Below are 23,421 nucleotides of genomic sequence, written 5' to 3'. Positions count from 1 at the left end.
TAATTTCATGAAAAGTGGTAAAAAAATATATTTTATTCCATATATCTTTAAAAAAGTTTAACATCTAATAATTCATACTTTTTTGTTATTTAAATTCTTAAAACATAAATCAATTGCTAGACTACCTCTGTTTTGTAATATTCATTGGAATTTTTTTTGTCCCAGTCAGTATCAGTACAGCATATGACAGCTATTAAAAAAGCATACATTATGTAACGGAAATAAGGCAAGAGAAATTTATTCCTCAGAATTGTCAAGGCAGTGTAAAATTAAAAAAAAAAGAAAAATGAAACTGTCCCTGAGAGAAGAGACTCGTACAGAACCGTACAATAAGGCAACTCTCAGCACAAAGTGAGGGATGAGGTATATCTAACAACAACAAAGAAAACATTCTAGCCAAACCCAAAACCACATTTGAAAACCTTCAATGCTTTGGTATACAAAAAAAATTACACAGTTCTTGGCAGTGTTACAATACAAAACCACCAGCACAGACATCAGACCACAATTTCGGTTGGCCTTAAAAAAAGTGAAACCGTTTAACATGTGTCAAATTTAAAAGACCTAGAAAGGCACAACATGTTTGTCAAATTGGAATGTGAATAAATAGAGAAATGCTGCCACAAGTCTAAAATAACCCCTCATATGATAAATACACAAGATCATTTTTCACCCACTACATTTCCTATCTGCATTTACTGTGTTGACATTGAAAACAATATTACCCACTGTTAGAATGGGGAGCTTCATAGACTGAGCCAAAAAAACAAACAAACAGAATAAAACAAAGGATTGTCAAAAAGATTATTCTTCTGAAAAAACAATTAATTTCAGCAGGTAGATGCACACAAATAATACATAAACAACAGTAAAATGGCCCTTAAAGGGGACATATTATGCTCATTTTCAGTTTCATACTTTTTTGGGGGGTTTCTACTAGAACACGTTTACTTGTTTGTTATTTTCAGAACGTCACCCTCTGTTTGAAACACAAAGAAATGAACCTTCAGTGGCAGAGATCTTTCTTCTAGAAAACCAACATGTATTTCATTTAAGTAAAATGTCCATTTGTAACCCAAACCATGACCTAAACCTAACAAAGTAGTTTTGGTGTCTAAAACTAATGAAACTGTCACTGAAAACAAATCAAACAAAACAGAATATACTAAGGAACCAAACCCCCTTGCACACATTTAATCTATCCCTGAAATGGTCAGCAACATTTCCTGCATGTGTCATGTGTAAACGGGAGCAGGAATTGATTTTCAGGGAAATCTGTACTGCGAATTTACCACCTCAAGACTAAGTAAAATTTCAGGGAAATTGACAGTAGGGCTGTGTTGTTAATGAAAGCAATAACATTGTCAGGACAGGCACTTGAAGGGTTACATCTGTATAACATGCTTTCAAGTGGAGCAAATGAACCGCAAACGTGTTTGAATCTGGAACTTGTTAAGAGTAACAAGCTATACAAGTTTGTATGGAACAGTTAGAGATGCTGTAGTGTGCAAAAAAAAAAAGGTCTTCTTCGTGAGCGGCAGAAGACCCAAGTCAACTGAAATGTCTCCCTCTATTGCCATGGCATTTGTGATAATGTGCAAGACAGAGATGTTCCTGAGTGTAGTGCGTTCACTAATCACTAAATCACTAACAGTGCCTGAAAGGTTATTCCAATAATTTACCAGGAACAATGTGTTAAAGAGGCTTAAGTCTAGTATGTCATGGAGGGGTGGACTTAAGTCTTCTGAGTGTTTGAATCACTTGTCCACCACAATCTCCTCCTTAACCTTGCTCTTTATACTTCAACCACAAAAACTTCACGGCAGAAGGCTTTTTGGCAGAAAAAAGATTCACAGTTTCTCCAGATATAATATGTCCCCCTTAAAGCTATATTTTTAATAGTCACTCGTGTCAAAAAAACCCTGCTTTTTAAAAATATTCTACATATGAATAAAACAGAAGTCATTCTACTAAACTTTCAATTATTCTCTTTGGTAAATGGCAGTGGAGGGAGAACACACAGACAATTTCTGATATTTGATTACTGATTCATACACCAAAAATGTCTGTGATACAGTTAACAACATAACACAAAAGAAAACACAAACATACCTGTCTAAATATAACTGAATGTCCTTCTCTGACAAAACCAAATGATACAATCATAGAAAATCCCATAAATATTTAATTATTTATTCCTGACGCTGTAAAAACAGCACTATGTGGCCCCAGTACCTGGCAGGCACAGCTGCAACAAGAGGCACATTTAATATTTAATAAGAACAAATAGGGGAGGGTGCTCAACAGGTAAACTGAGGTACACTTCTCTGAAACGTCCCCATATATTTTTAGAAACAGCATTAAACTCAAATGAAAAAAAAACAACAAATCTCACAAACATTGATAAATAAATATGAAGTCTTCCCATATACACATATACACAAACATTTTTCCATTTTGTCACGAACAGAACAAATTTTTTTCCCCTCGAGTTAAGACTCATGTGCAAAGCTGTGATCTCGATCGTATAGGACACTTGTGTGTATACATCCTTGGAGTATGTCATTTATTAACGTCCTGTCTTTGGATCAGGTCAGGTCCTTGCAGCCAGTAGTGCAGATCATCATGGTGTCAGTCAGTGACATGGTGCACAGCTGTATCTTCATGTGTTATATTAAAATAGTTAATGGCACTCATCGACCCTCGCAGTAGCCCACAGAACATCCAGTGACGTAACTCTGAGCCATCAGTAGTATCTCCTTCCTGCCACTTGTTAGATTTCTTTTTTAAATAGCTGAAGTGAAGGAAGTGAATCCAATCCTCTGTCACCCTCTCTGTCGGTAATCAGGTATTACGGTTATGTTGCATGAATCAGGCTGCAACCTTAAAGTGCTTCGGTTATTGTGCAGCATGCAAGTGAATCGGTCAACTGTGGCTGGGCCATGTCCGATGGTTCCACATGCCACGTTTGGAGTGAAAATGGTGAAAGAAGTTCCTCATGTAGATCCTCTCCACTTCTAGTCCACCCTGCAGAATCCTGGAACAGAGGACACAAGAGACTTTGTTTACTTACATTTCATTTTGTTGTGGTCACAGACTTTTTAAACCTAAGAGATGGTATTAAATGTCCTCACTGACATTTGTGTGAAAAGTTGTCATAGTTAGCATATCAAATGTTGAGTTATGGCCAAAATCGATTTTCTGAGGTTTTAACGACTCTTACCTTTGATCTTCAAATTTTAATCAGTTCAACCTGGAGTCTAAGTGGACAGTTTTGCCAAAACATTTTTACAGGTATTTTGAGATATCAAGTTCACAAAAATGGGACAAAATACCTGAAAACATATTTTGCTTCTGGCGATGGCTGTCGCTGGTGCAGAGGCATAAAAACAACCCAAGTATACTCTCACATTGTTTTGTATCAACTGTCATGTTCAATGCATTCCAGCTATTTTTTCCCGAATGTCCTCATTTGCTTCAGTCAGTGATTACCGACTCTTCACAGAGTTATTTTAAAGAACTCTGTCAGGAACATGCACAAACTTGTCACACTCAGTGTATGCAAATGGGGAGATTATAAACACAACATAGTGAGTTTTCCTTTTCCTATAAAGCACAATTACACACCTGTCAAGGAGCTCCCAGTCTTCTCCACCCCAGCGCTCACTGAATTCCCTGGTATTCATGCCTCCCACTTTGTCCAGATCTGACTTATAGATCCCCAGCAGACCAAAGCCATTGACCTCCCAGTAACCTGCAACACAGACAGTTTATGATTAAAATCTTATGTCCAAACTACTCCTTAAAAAATAAAAATAAATGTTTTTTAGTGGCTATATCATATCACATACTATCAATGAGAGAAAAACATTATTTCAACATGGCATTACTGCATGCCACGAATCAAACATTATTTCAACATGGCATTACTGCATGCCACGAATCACTTAAAGAGGAATCTGAGTATTTGTGCCTATAGGCAATAAGCTGTTAATCCAACATGTCAAAGCAAGAATGAAGACATGAGCATGGAGGTTTCCACATAGACTCCCCTCCATCTCTGGAGTCAAACAGCCTGTTTTAAGACTGAATATCCAAATTGACAATGAAGCAGTGAAAGAGTAGGCTTCATAAGAAGAGTCAGCAGAAATACAAAAAGAGGGGAGACTTGATGCAGAAAAGTGAGAAAATGTACAGTAACAATAATGCATTGGACTTATATAGAGCTTTTCTGAAAGATGATTGACAGGGAACAACAAAAAAACAAAAACAAAACATAGAAAACAATACAAAGATGAAATAATCTAGGAGAATGATGATGAGAACTGAGTTTATTAGTGGTGGCAGGTAGTGTTGAAGAGGTGAGTTTTTAGAGATTTCTTGAAGGTGGAGAGTGAGGGGGAGTTTTCTGCAGTGAATAGTTCTATTCCTTTTTATTTAATACTTAATCCAGCATAGTGGTAAAAACAAATAGTGGTACAAAAAACAGACTTTGACGATGTGAAGTAGCTTGGCATCATGGGAGTTGTTGTCTTCATTGTTAAACATACCACCACTGCCATTGCAAATCTATCTGATGTAACTCAGGCAATAATAAACTTCTAAATGTACTAAAATAACTTTATGAGCGTGTTGAATGTTGTTGTAAGGTTATATAGTTACTGTACACGTTAGCTTGGTGGTTGGCTTAAGCAATTGGTCATCGTAGCAAATTGTTAAATTGGACTGATATTGAAATATAATATCAATAAATGATGTCTCCACTGGATTATTGTGTTGCAAATTTGCACAAGTTAATGAAAAGGTGAGTGAGGTGCTATGTGGTAGAAAATGCTGTATTGCCGTTACTGAGTGTAATTCTGTGACATTGTTTTTTCACGAGAAGTTAGAACAGCTAGAGACAACATAGAGACATTTCTTCCTGGGATTTAACATTGATGGAAGCATTTGGGATAATGCAAGTAAAAAAGTCAACAAAATATACGCTTTTAGACATTTTAATGGGGAATGTTACTAAATATGGGCTACCTTATAATAATTATGACTCAAGTGTTAATATTTTAGTGCCAAAAAAAGTGATGCAAGTGATTAGTGTCATTATTTCCATACTGATTTTTCATTTTTTTCTTCTTAAATTTAAAACCTTCAAAAAGTCACATGAAAATAAAAATGAAGATTTTTTAGCTGCGCCTACCTTTGGCATCTAATGGCGTAGCCCCACAGTCCAGTCTAAGGACTATTGGAGCAAAGGCCATGTATCCCTCCACACAGTGCTTCCGGATGGTATCAATGATGGAGGGTGGGAAGTGGATATGGAGGTCACAAAGAAACACAATGCTGTGGTCATCCTGAGGGAGAATGAGGAGGGAAAGATATAAAATATATTTATTATTACCATTTATTGACACATCTATCACTTCATCTTCATGCTTTATTGCGGAGCGATTTTGCAATACTCACATTTATAAGGTCAACACCCGCTTGAAGACCAGCAGAGCGCTTAAAGTTGCCGCTCAGCTTAACATACTGGTACCTGATAAATACACAGGAATAATTATAGTACATGCATATTCTGTGTGATGAGCTTTAATATGTTAACACACACACACACACACACCTGGGGAGTGAGGATTTCTGTAGAGCCTTCCTCACATCTATGTCAGTGCTGTTGTAGTCAGTGATTATGAGATTAAAGTTGGCGTCTCCCGTTTCTCTGAACAGTTGTTCCATGTCTGCAATAATCTGCTGCACCCATCGAGCCTGGTTCTTTACTGGGAATCATACAGACAAATGATCAGTTATTTAGGTGATTAGACAAAAAGGACAAAAAAATGCTCCTCCCAAAAGAGTATACTGAGCGACATTGTTTGGGACATTGTCTAAAATGTACACAGGATGTGGTAGTTTGCTAATCCTTTTTAGACATGTATTCACATAAAAAGTTGTACAAAGCAAACATATTTAATGTTCAATCTGTTCTCTGAATTCTGAATTTGATGCATGAGACTTGTTGTACTTAATCTTTTTTAGGGGGGCGTCAAATCAGTTAGCTGTCACATTTTGCTTAATACATTTTATTTTAAACAACCACACAAGAAAGGATTACAAACAGCATACATGTATCCTAGTATAGGTAAATGGAGCTATTCAAAACTTCATCTAGAATCAGTATTTCAATGTAATCTCTCTTAATATAATACCGACATGAATACATCAATATTTCATTGCACAAGTAACAAAAAAAACTACTGTGTGCTATTATTTGAGCAGCAGTGTCGGATTACCATTATATGAGATTGTATTCAACAGTCCTGCACTTCACATGATTTTTTTTAACCTCTAAGTTTGGTCGCAGGAGTATTGTCCTTTTTTCTGAACATTTCAGAGACTGCTAGAAAAGTTTTTCAAAAGGTCCACTGAGGTCTGAGTCTTTATACAGCTTTGAATCTGACATAATACAACAACAACCACTGTATAGGAGGCCTTTCTTTTCTTTGAGTAAAGGCTGATATATTAAGGAGGTGCTTTCATTTATGGTGAGAATTAATCATGGTGGTAAATTTAACACCTGAGTGCCTTGCTAAATAATGCCTTTGTGTGCCTTTTGTGAATAGCAATAATGGAAACAGGAGCCAACACAGAAAGGAGCACAGTGCAGGACAAAGAAACCAAAGGAGCTGATGAATGTGATGGCTGTTATGGGCGTTGTGAAAGGTGGGTGTACCTGGTACTATGAAGTTGACGGTGGCGACGGGGTTCCAGCGGAAGCCCACTGGGTTACACAGTAACAGCTGAGGTTTTGGTCGTTGGAAAATGTCCTGTCTGCGTCGCCTGCTGTGGCGAATCAGTGCATAGATGTAGTACGAAAGGCGCAGCAGCTTGCCGTTCCCATCTTTCAGCTCCAGCTCCAGAAGGTAGCGGCTGCCCTGGACCCCATCCATACGCTTCACCACGTTAATCACACGAACCAGTGTGAACTCCCTGCAAGGAGAAAGATAATTATACAGCTAAATCATTTTTTTTAAACAAAGAAACACAGAGGGTGTTTAACTGATCTGTTAACAAATATCTGACTGATCATAATGAAAGCCATTATCTGGTATATCTTCCATCTATGTGTTACCAATAATGTTTTAAATGTATTTATGTATTTTGAGAGAGACTGGTCAGCTACACTGATTTATATTCAGCAGCAAACTGGTATGACGCTGATGTACATGAGATTTTATGCAAAATGGATGTTGAACCATGAACAGAACCACAGATTGCCTGTATAACATTTAACAATTTCCTAATTAAAACAATTGGAGACTGCGAACAAATTGACATACACTACTGGTCAAAAGTTTTCGAACACCCCAATTTTTCCAGTTTTTTATTGAAATTCAAGCAGTTCAAGTCAAATGAACAGCTTGAAAGGGTACAAAGGTAAGTGGTGAACTGCCAGAGGTAAATAAAAAAAGGTAAGCTTAACCAAAACTGAAAAATAATGTACATTTCAGAATTATACAAGTAGGCCTTTTTCAGAGAACAAGAAAATGGGTTAACAACTTAACTCTATGGAGTCTTGGGCTATTTTGTCCATTTTTGAATTATTTTCATGTCTTTGTAAGTCATTTTGTGTCTTTTTTTGGTTGTTTTGTGTCTTTTTTTTGTCATTTTGTGTATTTTGGTGTCTTTTTTTGTCATTTTGTGTCTTTTTTTAGTCCTTTAGTCCAACATAATATGTGACATATATGAAGTATGTCATTTTGTGTATTTTGGTGTCTTTTTTTGTCATTTTGTGTCTTTTTTTAGTACTTTAGTCCAACATAATATGTGATTTTGAATCTTTTTTTTTACTTTCAAAACACTATCATGCTCAATAAAGAATTTTAAATGTTACAAATGCGCATTCATTTCAGAGTACACTGAGACATTAAACTGCATAATTTTCAATTAAATTCTGGAAAAGTTGGTGTGTTCTAAAATTTTTGACCAGTAGTGTATAGGTCTGATGATTTTTTTTTTTTAATTAATCAGAATCTCACAAGATGTGAGGGTTTCTGTGACTTCCTACACAGACTGAATGCTGCTGCAGACAAGGTGCAGTTCATCTGGAACAACCCATTTCAAATCAGGCTGACTGCACATTCACAGGTGCATATATAAATACATTACTTACCCGTGGTGCTTTTCGTTGAGGTGCTCCATGAAAGCATGGGCGATGGGCAGAGCATCACTTGAGTGGAGAAGCAGATTGCCTGAGATGTTGCAGGTTAGGTCGATCCAATCTGACCGCTGTGCCTGTAGGTCCAGATGGTTGACCTGGAACGTCTGGCTCCAGCTGACCTCAGGGTCAAACTCTGGAGCAGGGGTGAGCTCCTCATCATCTACACCTTCAAACCTTAGGGTGGGGTTTTGTGTACGGGGCCTCTTGGTATAATACTCTTCAGAGTTGAGCTGCTCTGACAGGACTGCTGGCCGTACCTTTGCTTTAACCGTCTTTCTGTCCACTGGTATCAGTGGATTCTTCTGTTCTGGTCTCACAGTAGCCTCTACTGATTTGGACTTTTGTTTCTTTGCTAATTTAAACTTTGTTTTTGGTTTTATCTTTTTTGCTTTTTTAACCCGACCCTGTAGCTTTGACTCTGTCTGGTTCTGTTGCTTGGACGGGAGATGTTTTGAGCCTTGAGTTGACTGCAGAGCCACAGCGGGTTTCTGCAGATCTGATTGAGGCTGTGGGGCACTGTTTTTTCTCTGCCGCCTCTGCAACTCAACTACATGCTGTCTTGTGTTGGAGGTGTTCTTCAGTGTGTTGTTAGTTTTGTTCATGACCAAGGAGAAGAGTTTGCGCCTCATTCCTCGAGCATAATCATCATAATCATCACCATAGTCTGGAAAGAGGGCATTATCCACCTTATCGCGCCGGACTTCCTTTTCTCTGTGATAGGCTTCATTGTCAAACTCATCCTCATCATACCCATCTAGCACTGATTTATTCCCCTGGAAACTAAAATCTGACAAAAAAAAGGAGAGTGTAAGTGACTGACAGTACAAAGTAACTTCTTTTTTCTCTCAAGAAAATGAAAGTACAAAATACCTCGTCTTCTCTGTCCTTTTTCCTGCACACCAGGATGGTCTAGTATCATGTATCTAGAGAAACCAAACCTGAAGACAAGAGGACAGAACACAGAAGTATGAAGATTTAGAAGATATTAATTAGTTATGCTAAGATAACAAATTGGTTTATAGAAAGGACTATTTCTCTCTTAAAAAGAAAACACAACAGTGTCCTTCTTTCTGCTGTGAAAAGATTCTCAGTCGATTGAGGGGTACAGCACCCTCTGTTGGTGATACTGTAAACCTACTTTTAGTTCGACTCTGTCCTACTGATACATTTCCATTCAGGATAGAATGCCACAGTTAGAGTTACTGTATATGGGTCTATAATCTATTTGTCATCATTGCCCCTGGGGTCTTACCTCTTCATGTAGTAGGGGCTTTCGTGGTAAAAGCAGGTGTTCTCTGTCTCCATGTGTGTCAGTCGGGTGTAGTCATTGGGATAGATGTAGGACAGGTGGACCTGGGGACACGAAATTAAATGACATGCTGTTAAAGCCACAATAGCTTATTGATGAATTATGAGATGTTGTGTAATAAGGGTTATCTGACTCCCGAAACCCCCCACAACTTAATGCATGTGTTTTTATTAATAAATTGGAAACAATTACCTACTAAAGATAGATAAGTATTTTGGGATATAAATGTATTTGCTTACTAAAATGATAAGATCAACACTACTTAACTTATCAGAAACAGGGGGGAATTTAATAGCTAAAAGGTTTAAAAAATAATTGTCTAAAAATCTCACAGAAAGGTCACTAATTAGCAGCGACATCCTGGAGTCTTGTTGTCAGTAGGGGGTTGCTAGGCAACCAGTAGAGACTTCAGGAAGTCAGCACCTAGTGACAAATAACGAGACTGGGGTTGTAGAATGAACAAAGAGAAATCAGAAGCTGTGCTACTAAACATTTTTTTTTCTCTTTAATGGATGCAGCATCTCTTGATCCCCTTTAAATCGGTCCTCAGATGACAGATCATGTATGCTGAAATATTTCAATTAAAATAAGAGAGGGCTATGGAATATGGAAAAAGTCTTCCTGCATCACTCTAGAGCAGTATAAGCAAGAAAGATTGGTTCTTCAGTGATATATAACAGTATTCAGAGCCTTTTTGTGTGAATGACGAACTGAAGAATAATGTGTGCTGAAGATCAATCAGTAGAAATGTAAAACAAATAAACGATACTATAAAAATATACCATAAAAATACATACAAACTGCAATCCTTGGTAGCGCATCAGAGGAAAGTCTTTGATTATGTAGCTGGGTTGGTACAAGCAGTCAGGCAGTACACCTTGTAGGAACTTGCTGTTAAGCAAAGGCACTGCAAACAAATACAACACAGATAAGAGATTAGATGACTTTGTGCATTCAGTCAGAGGAAATACATTGCACAATACTTGGCAGTTGATGGTAGGAAATGGAGTATGAGGCGATTTATCTGCTGTGGGGCAAGAAATAGGGCAACAGCAAATCTTTCACCTTGGTAAGCAGTGTCGCGCGAGTCTTCCCGCAGCATGTCTGCTGCGGCACTCTGCTGTTTCGTGGGTGTGTGCTGGTGGCTTGCAACTGTCTGTGGTATGTGGCCAACGTCACTCATTAAGAAAGCAGACTCATCTGGGGGACGAAGTCACACGGCATTAGCATAAGACAAGCACTTTGTATTTATTGTGCTACAAAACTTAAAACAACTTGATATGAAGATTTGAGCACCTTTGCAGAATAATAATAGTAATAATAACAACAGTTTCTGATTATGAGACACCATGTGATAAAGATTAAGCCTGAGCTTTAGACCAATAAAGATTCACTGATACCGGTATTTTTAAAGCAGTAAGTTAAGTGTACTTACTGACATAGAGGGAGATGTGTCTGGATTCAATAACCCTGAATTTAAAGTCTTTGTCCAGGAGCTGCCACTGTGAAAATCAATGCAAAGAACTGCATGTCTTAAACTTTATTACTCATATTGTAAATGAAAATGCTCTGACAAGACAGCTGGAACCGATGGAATAAGACAAGGAAAAAGGAGGGGGCATTTTCTATGACTTCTGAGTCTAATTACTTACCGCCACTTCCACATGGTCAGTCCCTCTGTTGTCTTGCTTGTGGATAACTTCAAAAAAGTACCTCCTCTGAGCAGACAGCCTGTCACAAAGTCAAAGCTCAAAATCAGAACTGCATTATAGTCACATCAGACACATCAGTGGATCTGTGTAGGTTGACTTTGATCTTTTCCTCATTAAAAGGTTATCTGGTTGGAGTTATTCTCAATCAAGAGATAAGCACAGGAAGTTTCATTTGCTGTACGAACTGTAGAGTCCCTTGAGGCAAATGTATGGTGGTATGTGAAACAGTCAAATAACAGTAAAATAATTTATATATATATGACTCATTATGAGAGGTGTGACTATACCCTTCCTTTAAATCTTATACTCCTCTCATAGGTACGTCCTCCGTTCCAAAACACACACTTTGATTAAATGTTTACAATAGTGGATTTAATGTAATTTGTCTTGCTACTCAAACACACTTTTTCCAAAGAGACCACTGAACATGTACAAAGTACAAGTGTTGATCTGATATTTACATTCCTCTTGTCACCACACTGTTCTACATCACGTAGCCTACAGAATTTCCTGCACAGTTTCAGTAAACCACACACACACAATGCGACAAAACTTTCCAGCATGTTAGCATTACATAGCTAGAAATGGTAGTCTGATTATTTCCAGCACCCGTGTCGTGACAGTCATGTCAAGTTTCTACCACAACATCAACTCTAGGTTGGATTCCCAGAAGAGCAGAAACACTTATGTTTGGGTTCTTCGATTAGAGGTACATATATTACGGTAATGTATTGATGCGATTAAAGGGGTACTTCTGCAATTTAGTTTTGCAGTTCCATAAAAAATTGTAAAGTATTCTGGAGAATCACAGGCTACAACATCCTGACTTTTAGTTCCTAGCATGGGTCAAGCTCCTATAGATTTATTTAGCTGAAGTTAGGATATTTTGGATTATTCTCACTGAGAGATTACAGTCTGTGTTGTTTTATATGTGTTCTTATCATTGGTTTGAAGCATAGACTGTAAAAATGGTTTGAAGTAAAAAATTAAAAAAAATACATAGGTGATATCCCATGAATGAGTGGCGCAATCAAAATTTAAACAATATTCTTCTGTTTAGGTTGCCTAAGGCAGATTCCACTGTCAGATAAATGTGTTCAAACTACACCTTCACAGGCCTGACGGTAGTATTCAGGTTATGGAGAATTACTTTACATTTCATGTGGCTCCAACAGCTCGTTTTTGCATACAGGCAAAGACGGACTGAACTGGGTAAATTACTGTACTGTGCACACAGTATATATGATCATCATCTCACATGGTTATCTCCGCCAGGTATTAGCCTTGGTTGCAATTTTCCCCAGGTAAGCTTTATAGGGAACCCAGATCTTTGATATATTTGAGAAAATGTTTGATTTCATTCAGTGAATGAATAACCCATTTTGTGATAAGTATAGGCAAGGCCACCACCCCACACTGAAGTCCAGACAGAACTCCAAATAGAGCTACTCACATTGACATTTAGTGTTGATTTGACAGGAATAAAGTAGTCTGATGTGAATTTACCAAAGTGGTTTGGAGGTCTGACTGGCGTACTTCTCAAACTCGCCTGGAGCTGTCCATTCTCTTCCGGTCTAGAAAAAGAAATCCCACATGCAAACAAATGTTACAGACACTATGAGTATTATGTATAGTAATGAGTCTCTTTCTTTGGAGAAATGACAGACATACATACCTTTCCAACCCATGACAATAACTGCAAGTTAAGGGGAGAGTCATCTGTGCTGAGCCATAGTTCAGAGTTGTCATCAGAGCTCACAGCAAACACAAAATTTCCTGAGAAACAAAGGGGACAAGATAACAGGGCGATTGAGGAAGAGATAGGGGTGGTGTTGTATGCATGTACTCTGGGTGTTAACAGACAGGAACTAGAGCAAAAGCTACATGTTGTACCGTCAGCATATGGATGCAGATAACCAAATATCCTGAGCCCGTAGTTGGTCCACCGAGGAGAGACAGCCAGCTTCTGCACTGTATTCCTGGACTGAAAGAGTGAGGGAAGAGAAACATAGAGAATCAGCCATGATGTTTACTCAAAATGAGACTACATCTTGAGTCCAGGAACATGAGGATCTATCACATGGGTGTAGAATGCACCTCTGTGTGAAAACAACCGTGTGTGTGTTTGAGTGTGCTTGTGTCAGAGTGTGTACAGGCATGTCTTTGCCTGTACAAAATCTAATGGCAGTCCGTCCAGTAGTTGCGGAGATATTTCTGTCAGATTATTTAACCTTTTAAGATCATTTTAAGGTGTACATTTGTATTTGTTACATTGCAACATAGCAATAGATACCGCATTGAAGTTATTTTAGTCAGAAACATTGTGTTTTGGTTAGGTGTCCATTAAAATGTTTAAAGTTTGCATACGTTTAAAAGGGCTATAACATTATGATATAAGTATATGATGAAAAATCCATGCAGTGATTTGGTATCAAAAACATTTTTTGCGATGGAATGGAGATTACTTTTGTTCTGGAAACTGCTCAGAAACCTCCTTATCGTTGACATACTAGATACAAAGAAAACCTCTGGCTGGTCTAGGTCCCATGTTTGTGGTTGTACAGTTTCATGAGACTGGCATTATCCTAGAGACACATCACCTCAATCTAGACAGTGAGATGAAGTTTTAAAATATAGTCCCACTAAAAAAAATGTTGCTATGGGGACTGGCATCATCACAAATGAATACAACTGGGCTCATTGTATCCACAATAGTCTCAGCTTTTCAGTCATACCCAGTATGCAGAAATATTCAAAAGTCTGTAAAGGAGGGGCGCATTGGTACCCATAGAGCCCATTTTCATTCAGATATCTTAAGGTCAGAGGTCAGGGGACCCCTTTGAAATGTCCAATTTTTCCCTTGCCAAAATTTGGTAATTTTTTTTAGACCTTTACTTAGCCCCCTTTGCAGCAAGCTGGCATGGCAGGTTTGGTACCAGAAATTGTTTCAGATCATCTAGCCTCATATGATACCAATATTTTTACCATTTCGGCAATAGTTTAAGGTGAGTGGCACCTGGTGTGGCCAATCAGATTCCAGATCACTCCCTGGACTTGCCCCTGCTGTATTGTTTCTTTAAGCCCCACACCGAAAAAGCCCAGTCTGCTCTGATTGGTCAGTGTTTCTGAGCATTTCCACTCTTTGTGTCTCTGCACGTCACGCAGTCATGGATTGACTGTCACCAGTGAAGCGGCTCTCTCTGCCGATTTATATAATAGTTGTGACAACACAACTTCACAGAGGTGCTGAAAGCTCTTTTAAAGCACACTTCTTGAATACCAACTTTATATTAGTTTATCTAATATTAGTATTTAAAAAATGTAATACTTTTACAGTATTTATTTAGTACATAGCTACTTTATGACAAAAAAGACACCAAAATCTCACTTTGTACAATATAGGGCCTATAATGGAATCTGAGTGAAGTCAGTAAATTTACATTTAGTCATTTAGCAGAGGCTTTTATCCAAAGCGACTTACAGGAAGAGTAAAGACAAACAATCAAGGTATAGTGTAATAAGAGCTATTAGTGCATCAATAAGTGCTAGTGACACTTCTTTGAGGAGTAGAATTATCGTGTGGTGCTAGGAAAGAAGATGCTCCTTGAAGAGCTGGGTCTTCAGGAGTTTTTTAAATGAGGGTTAGACTCACATGTGGATACAGCGGGTAGTGCAGGTTCTTGCGGAGGTCAGCTGTAGAACTGCCACACCAGTCATCAAAGACGTGCAGATTGGCCTGACCCTTATACTGCAGGAAGTAAAGAGAGAGTGAGGACGATGTTGGGAACACACTGGTGTTTGTTCTGTAGTCAGTCAGCAGTGAGACAATTATCTGGCCTCGGAACTTAGCAAACTAACAAATACAGGCTTCCTTAGATACCACTTAACAATACAATGACAGGCCTACTGGTTTTAACTGTCACCCGTTTCCCACTATGCACCTCACTTCCTGTGCACACACAAGCCCTATTTAAGGAGTATCTAGCCATGCACATAGTTTTGGTTGTATGTCATTTAAAACAGCTCCAATATTTATGGCCCCGCCCTAGTTCTGTGGAAGTTAATGTAATTATATCTGTGGTGCTCAAAGCTGCATCAAATCACATAGAATAATACAATTTATCTTCACAGAAACTTATTCATCTGGGGTCATCCACAGATTTGATTGTGATGGAATTTTCAGTGTTTTTAACACCACACTGAAAAATCAATCAATCTCTGCAAATTATATAACTAAAACTATTTGTATAGCTGGAAACCACTGCAAGTTAAGTTAGCAATTGTTATTTTCTTTGTTATTAGGATAGACCTTTAAGTGAGGTATATTTACACACAGGTGGAGGGGTGGATTACAGGAATTGTGTAACAAAGGAAACCGCTGTCACATTGCTCTTCCGTGGCTTCAGTTGCTTCTGTATAAACACTGGGACACATGCCCGTAAATGAAGAAGCAGTCGAGTTTCAACAGCGGCCCAGATGTCCTGTAAACATACACCTCTGTGACATCTGCCAAAGAGGCCATGTTATCTGATCTGTGTGTGCTGATTGCAGCACAGGGCTGAATGATGCAGGTAAGAGCCAAAGCCTCAGTATAACTGGTCCAGTGATCATCAAATTTCATTAGTGGTCAAGCTAAATGCTCTGCTGTCATCAGCACAGTTAGGTAAATGTTACCGAGACCCTGGCTCTGAGGTGAGGCTGTAAAATAATGACTCAAAGTGCTTCACCAGCTCAGCATTGCTTGTAATCATTTAACAAGCCTCCTCCACTGTTTTTGTTTCCGTGATCAAAGGCCACTTGACTGGGAGTCTAAGGAACTCATTTGCTGTGAAACTCACTATTATTTTATTTCCCTGCTGCATCCTTTTTTCTATGTACTTCCCTAAAAGGCAGCAGAGCGATAAATCTGTGAAAGTGTTTTTTTAATGGACTTTTGTCATCTGAACATTGTTCTCAAACTTCAGCTGGGAGGTTTAAATCGACAGTTTCTGTTACAGACAAAACATAAACTGTTTATTGTTATTGCAGCTCATAATATGAGTGTAATTTAATGCAGCAAAATCTAATGTTTAGTTATAGAAGTGGGTGATATTAATGCTTATCTTGCAGAGCTTTTCCCTCTAGGGCTGCACGACATTGCACGACATTGGAAGAAAACATCTAAATGCAATTAATTGCATTTAATTAAGTCTGTACAATAGTGTACATGCTGTCATACTGGCCTACCCTGTTTGGATGGAGCACTTTGACAGTTTGTGAATCAACAGGTTATGCAATTAATTTTAGAGTGTTAACATAAACAACATATATCGATGACTAAGAGGGCACTTATGCAAACACTGGCATCACTGGGACTTTTATAATGCTAATTCTTACACTGGTCTGCAAAGTTAGACACAGCAACAGCTTGCCCCAAACATGAAACATGAGGTGCAAGCAACTGGCCAAAAGCATAGCGCTGCTTAATATAGTGGAAACATGATGACAGCAATGGAAGACTCTTCTCCAGGAAAGATACTGTACACAGAGGCAAATGCACTGATGTGGGAGGGAATTGGGCAGGTCTGGGCAGGTGATTCACAGAGTTCAAAGGAGGTGAGTCAGAGTGTTAAAGTAAGCATGTGGACACACACACACACACACACACACACCTCTGGTTTCCAGGTTTGTGGAGTGTAGCTGGACCTCCAAGCACCTGAATCCTTCACAGAGTCTGGCTGATGGTCCCTTCGGACCTGGAAAACACACAGTCTTAGCTTGGTTCCCTCCACCCCTCCCTGCACAAATACACACCCTTGCATCATCATGTTTTCTATCACTACTTTCCATTCAGCGTCCTTACCCTTTCGTCAAACATGGATCCCCTCCAACCGTCAACGTTGGGATTCATACCTGAGGAAGTGGGTGAAAACAATCAATGCAGTGCAGGGCTGACAGGCAAATATGCAATGATTGTGCATAGGTCTTTGTAGTGACTAGAAAGACATTTGTGGTTTTTATCCAGGAGGTGGCACGGGTGGTTATTCCTGTTTTGGCTTTGCAGTCAAAAAAAATATATCCTAATCCAGAAATAGCGTGTGGCTTGATCTGTTTTTTTTATGGCTGTCGGCATAGGAAAATCAGCTTTTTGTTTGCAGAGCGAGGGTGTGTGGGGAGGAGGAACCACACATTGTACATGTATGAATTTGTGTCTTCCATTTTCCCTTATACTTTTTTTTTCATGGCTTGTTTTGCAGGAATAATGGAGCCCAGTGTCCCAACGGAGTCCCACCCACTCCCTGTTCCATTTCAATGCTGATGACTAGTGAATGTAACTCATCTTACTCACAGCTTTCATTGAGCTGCTATGCCACTCCTGTGTCTGCAAAAATTCTCTCTCTCTCTGGCAGAGCAGTTGCAGAAATATTATTACTTCTAACCCCTTCCATCTTTCAAATTGTAGGGTAGTGTGTATTTTAAAAAGAGGACCTCAGTGTTTGTTTTTTTTATAAGCTTGTGGTGTCAGTGAGTGAATTGGGATTACAGTGCCTGCGGACGCTGAGTCTGTCATTATCACCAGGGTGGAGATCTCCAAAGACACACCCTTGAGACATGTGGGCCAATTTTGGCAACACACGTAATTCTAGAGTTGCGGTTAAGAAAAAAGCAAGAGAGAAATATTTTTATCTCCATCTACACACAGCAGTCTTACTACAGTTACTCAACTTGATCTGTTGCATTTTTGTCACATTATGCAGCACAGCAGTGACAATTCATGCGTTTTATTTTTTCCGCCATTTGACCATTTCAAAACAACTGTCAGTGCTTTGTTTAAATCAGAAATTGGATAAAAAGGATAAACAGAACATTTCTGCAGGGCTTTACAGGCTTTCAGCCTTCTTAGAGGGCACAACAATTAAATCTAAACAACAAAGAAATATTTGGGCTTTTCATGTGCCTATTGTACTGATGCCACATTTTGGTCTATTGTGTCTATTCTGGCACGGCGACTCTTCTCACACAGCCAAATAGATGTTTCTACTGGAAAATGTTACTATTACAAATATTGGAGACAAACACAGTCATACTTGTATGAACATTTTAGGTAAGAAGCTACGTAAAACATACAATTAAGACAGTCAAATAAGCAGTTTACATATTCAAATATACTAATGTTTATTCCCAGTTATGGGTAAGTAGCCTGCTGCAGACAGTGTAATGCCAAAAGGCTGAAATCATTAACTATCATTATCATTAACTAAACTACACATTTTTTTCAGTATGAGAAGTGCCCAGTAGAGAAGAGTACCACATGTAAAAAAGAACCCGCCCACACAGGCAGCCACTTCTCCATTGGGACATTTATTAACTGCAGCACTTCATACGTTATCTATGTTCTTAAGTGCCAGTGTGACCTACATGCGGGAAAAACAAGCCATCCCTTAAAGACCCATATCTGTGGCAACCTGTACTGAGCCTTAATCTTACAGTTTCTTTTTTGCAGTTTATAAGTGATGAACATGGGCCTGCTCTGCTGCACAGAAGGACACTGGAACAATAAGCCTTTGCAGCAAGAATGCTTCTGGGCATTAGCTTGGACACAGTGAATTAGAGTAAGGCTGATATATGTTTGGTCGATAGTAGTCATATCTGTATCTATGTACATGTTGTACGACGGTGATGTAGTTGATAATTAGTATGTGCAATGTATAATAACCTTAAATATAAAGTTATTTCTTTATGAAAGCAGTCCAGCTCATAATCTTTGATCTTTTTTTATCTTTAATGCTTGAATTAAGTTCTGTGTCTCACTTTTATATAAAGGTTCACACAGGGTGATGGTATAGGTGCTGTGAGTGCACAAGGTACTACTTGTAAAAACATTCACAAGTAGTTAGACCAGTTGTGAAGTTTAAAAGAGGATGCACTTCACAGTTGCGAAGTTGTGATTAATGCCAAGTGTTTTTTTGCGCACGATATCCGATCTTGTATATCCAGACTGTTGGTTTAGGGAAAGTGGATGATTGACGTTCTGGTTTTAAAACTTGCTGAGTGTAAATAGTTGAGGCTTGATGAAGACACACTATTTTAATGTACAATATACACTTTTTTTGCTACTATGAGTCTTTCAATCAAAAAAAGAATGAAAGACGGAGTTTAGAGAGTTTAGACATTGCAAAGTTGTGTGGTATCCTGGGAGTTGTTGTCATTTAACACCAATGCAGTCAGTGTTTTCTATTAGGATTCTTTCAGAGTTAATCTTTTAGAAAGTTTTTACCGTGAGACGAATTATCCACAGAGGTCTCCTCCTCTCTAAAACAAATAGACCCAGTGATTAAAATGGAGTAAATCTTTGAATTGCCGTTTCACATTAAAAATCAGTGTTTCTCCAATGCAGTTTGGTGTACAAAGGACATACTGCTTTTCTCAGCTTGTGTCTTTGATAACTAAAGACATCTCATGACTAAAATCCTTCATCCGGTTAAATAGTTAGAAATTACCAGAGCCTGTGTGTTTAAATATGTCATTACACTTTGGGAAGTCTTGACAAAGATTCGCTCACTGAATCCCCAAATGTACCCCAGACAGCCATTCCTTGTCTGAATGTTTGTTGTTGGGTGAGAAATATTTAAAAACTGCTGTTACATAATCAACAAAAAGATTGAGAATCATAACCAGGATGTATTTGAAAGCTAAATTTTAATCTAAAAGTCCAATAATTTTAAATGTCATACCTGCCTTTTTAAAAAGCTAACAAAGTCTTGACAGAATAGAAATTAGGACAGGTGTTGTACAAACAAGCTTAGTGTAAGCATTAAAGGCTATGGTATGTGACACTGATCTGTGCGATGGGCTCGTCCCAATAAAAACTAAATGTTGTTTAACAAGGGATATCTCTGTGTCAATGTGAAGGAGTTATGTAAGGTGGTACTAAAGTGGGCAAATTACCAAAAATGTGTATCGCTGTCAGCAACAGGAGTGGCATGAGCACAATAGTGGCCAGCACTTCCTTGCCTTGTATTGAGTTTCAGCCCTATTTTATTCAGTATCAATCCGTCATTTAATCCATCTAAGAGCTTGTGATTGTTCATAATTTATTGAGAGAAATAACTGCTGTTACATGGAGTCACTTCATTTGGGTGCTGACATTCTTCTCTGACCCTTTAGACATCCCATGTGTTCCATAAAACAAGGCAGTTTTAAACTGGAGCACGACTGCATGTTATGATTTTCAAATAATGCCTTTTAGGACAAAAAAAATGTGTGTCTGCTTATTGACTGATTGTAATTACAAAATAATTTGGACATCAAACTAGCTTTCACACTTGATACACAAACACCTCTGACGCATTTTTTAACACCTGTGTCACCACAAAGACCTAGACCATGTGTCCAATCCCAACTGACATTCTTCAGCTACACATTAAGATGCTCACATTGCTCTTTCAGCTCTGTTTGAAGGCGAAATAGGGTCCTTTCCTGACAGAAGTCCCACTGTGTCGAGGGGGCTACAGCCCAGGAATGTGTATAGGCGAGCCCTGTGTTGCAGGTCTTAGGCATGTGTTTACACGTCAGGCTTTGTTCAAAGTGTGCGTTTCATGTGGTGTTACTTTTTTCTCGTGGGCAGACACTAACCTCACTTTTATCACTGTTTTCATCTCCCTACTGTGCCATAGTGGTGACACCCTGATGTTATGTTTAAGCATAAGTGCAACGCAACAGATGGCAGGCTGAGGTGTAAATAAGGTAAAGGGCAGGAAGTTTGATTAACCAGTGTGAGATGAGACTTCCCTCTGAGTGTGAACCTGCAATCTGACCTACCCTTCCCCCCTCACCCCCTCCTTTTCTGCCTCTAAAACACCACAGACTCCACCATCTCTTTAAATCGACCTTTTGTCTCACCTGCTGTAGGCTCATGTTTCCAGCATGATTCATGACAGGTAAAAGTAGATGTAAAAAATATTCCTAATGCTTCCATACAGAATTCAACAGAATATCTGTAGTATTCATAATCGGCATACAATGAATGTAAAGCCTTAAAATGTAATGAACCATTACTTAAATAAATAGTACTACTGAGTAATTTCAAATCGTTAGTTTCAACGTTTGAAAGGTGATGATTAAGCTCTGTGGTTATTTATGAAGCTGTACTTTGTTATTTGGCAATAAACTGCATTGTATTATAGGGTACTTTCCAGATTGGTGCTGCTCTATAATAAAAAATAAAGTGGATAAAGTGTTTGAAAGATAGTTGAAAATAATTCAGTCCTAATAACACCACTATATAAGAAAGAAAAAAATAGTAAAAACTATGTAGATTCAACAAGATTTTCACATTTTAAGGAAGTTATGATGACATCGTTTCTTTGAATGTTGCACAAGTTTAACCTATAGCTACGTGATACCTCATTATTCTGCAAGCTTATTTTTTACACGCTTACTTTACATTATGAGGTTACATCTGTTACAGGTAGTTGATTAAATCTAAGTTCAGTCTAAATGATGCATGACTTAAAAAAAAGTTTCAAAGGACAAACACTTGTTGAGTAGGACCTGCCGTAAGTTTCCGGACTGGAAACCACAGACTTACTGTTATCACTGCTCCATGCTTTTGCAGCAACCATCTCATGGTAGACGGCCGCGACTCCGACCAGCAGAATCATCCCGAACAGAAAATACTTGCCATTGCGCCGGAGTTTCTTCAAGGGGAAAAACGCCGCTATCATCTTGGCTGTCGGACAAAAGTTCTTCCCGGGGCAATCATCGGTCGGGTCACCGCTTTGTCATCAGGAGGGGACCGACCCCACCGTGAGCCCGTCCGCCTGCCACCCACCGCAGCTCCCAGTGGGTGCGCACTAAAGGCGCCTTGGATATCCCCAATGCGCACGGCCCCTGGTGGCTCTCATTTCGCGAAAAATCCCTCCATGACCCGGGGTGGCTGGCAATCTAATGTTACTCTGAGCACTCTCGGTCATCTAAAACCTTCAATTAGACTTTCTGTTGCTTGTCTCGCAGAGTGCCGTGGTTGTGTCTCTGCTCCGGCTAGTCCAGCATTTCAGACGCAGAAACAGCGGAGTGAACAGTGAAATCTCACACCAGCTTTTATTTACCCCACACAACTTCAGGACAGACCGTATACTACAGGACCGACAAGTGCGTGGAAAAGATCGGAACAGAGACAGTTCCTCCTTCAAAGTAAAAGCACGACTATGTCACAGTGGCGAAAAATAAATAATTGATGCGTGTACGCACTCGTATCTGTGATTAAATATCTCCAATTCACTGCATATTACCTATGAAATGTCTAATTTTATTCTAATTTTATAACACTGTTTAACACGTCAACATGTTTAGAAACATGTGCTTTATTTTGAAATATAATACCGAAAACATGTTTTGTTTGTAGCGAGTTTGACACCACTCGCTCTGGGTTTGAAGGGAGGGAGTGAACACTGGCTGCACCCATCAACCTTTGCTTTCGGATTTACCTGTGCCAGGTATTAATGATATTCGTCTTTAAGGGTTTTACTAACGCGAGATATATGTAGTCTCTTGGGTAGACTATTAGATATCCTCTCAATAGTTATTACTTTATCCTGTATTATTAGTTAACAAAAACGGTAGACAGCGTGAAAAGGGCTCCATGCTTCACTTCCAAAACATCATAAACACAAAACATCCGTATGAGTGGAAAGGCTTGGAGTAAAAGTAGACATTAAACATATATATATTTAGCCGTTTGGGTCAGGTTATTTTGTCATTTGACTGAAATGGTTTAATAAATATCCTAACTACAATTCATTTCATTCTATGAACCAAGTGCAGACCAACTGGTCCACTATTAAACTCCCAAGGAATGTCATTATTTGGTAGTTGATTGTTTAAACCTGTTCTGTTCTTCAGTAGAAAGGCCCTGTTGCATTTTATTTTGATTAAATAAGATCAGTATTCTGATTTGACATGCAAGCAAACAAAGAACATGGCTCCTATTGTTCTGAGGGGGAAAAAACACAAAACCGCACGCACCTGCCAGGTGAGTCTCTCTACACCTCCTTATATATAAAGCTAATATCACAAAACAAAACAAAGAAGCACCAAAAAAAAAACAAAAACAGGACTTTGTCCACGGGACAAAGCAACCAGTCGATCTACAGTTAACCAAATACAGTAAACAGAAAATTAATAGCTTCTGCACTTTTCATGACCCA

General features: G+C 38.7%; 1 protein-coding gene across 1 annotated transcript; it reads right to left on the bottom strand.

Annotated features, from left to right (window-relative positions):
- Nucleotides 1-213: 213 nt before the first annotated feature.
- Nucleotides 214-22,312, bottom strand: b4galnt3b (beta-1,4-N-acetyl-galactosaminyl transferase 3b). The gene is made up of 20 exons (XM_059334336.1): nt 21,804-22,312; nt 17,076-17,125; nt 16,885-16,968; nt 14,886-14,981; nt 13,127-13,217; nt 12,909-13,009; nt 12,740-12,807; nt 11,174-11,252; nt 10,957-11,023; nt 10,587-10,721; nt 10,319-10,428; nt 9,465-9,565; nt 9,083-9,150; nt 8,165-8,999; nt 6,725-6,981; nt 5,618-5,771; nt 5,461-5,533; nt 5,195-5,348; nt 3,628-3,754; nt 214-3,037 (listed from the first exon to the last, which is right to left on the bottom strand). The coding sequence occupies exons 1-20, from the start codon at nt 21,937-21,939 to the stop codon at nt 2,926-2,928; spliced, it is 2,898 nt and encodes a 965-aa protein (XP_059190319.1). The 5' UTR covers nt 21,940-22,312; the 3' UTR covers nt 214-2,925.
- Between the last annotated feature and the right edge of the window lie 1,109 nt (nt 22,313-23,421).

The sequence above is a fragment of the Centropristis striata genome, chromosome 6, assembly GCF_030273125.1.
Source record: "Centropristis striata isolate RG_2023a ecotype Rhode Island chromosome 6, C.striata_1.0, whole genome shotgun sequence".
Lineage (NCBI taxonomy): Eukaryota > Metazoa > Chordata > Actinopteri > Perciformes > Serranidae > Centropristis > Centropristis striata.
This window is presented reverse-complemented; position numbering and strand designations above follow the sequence as displayed.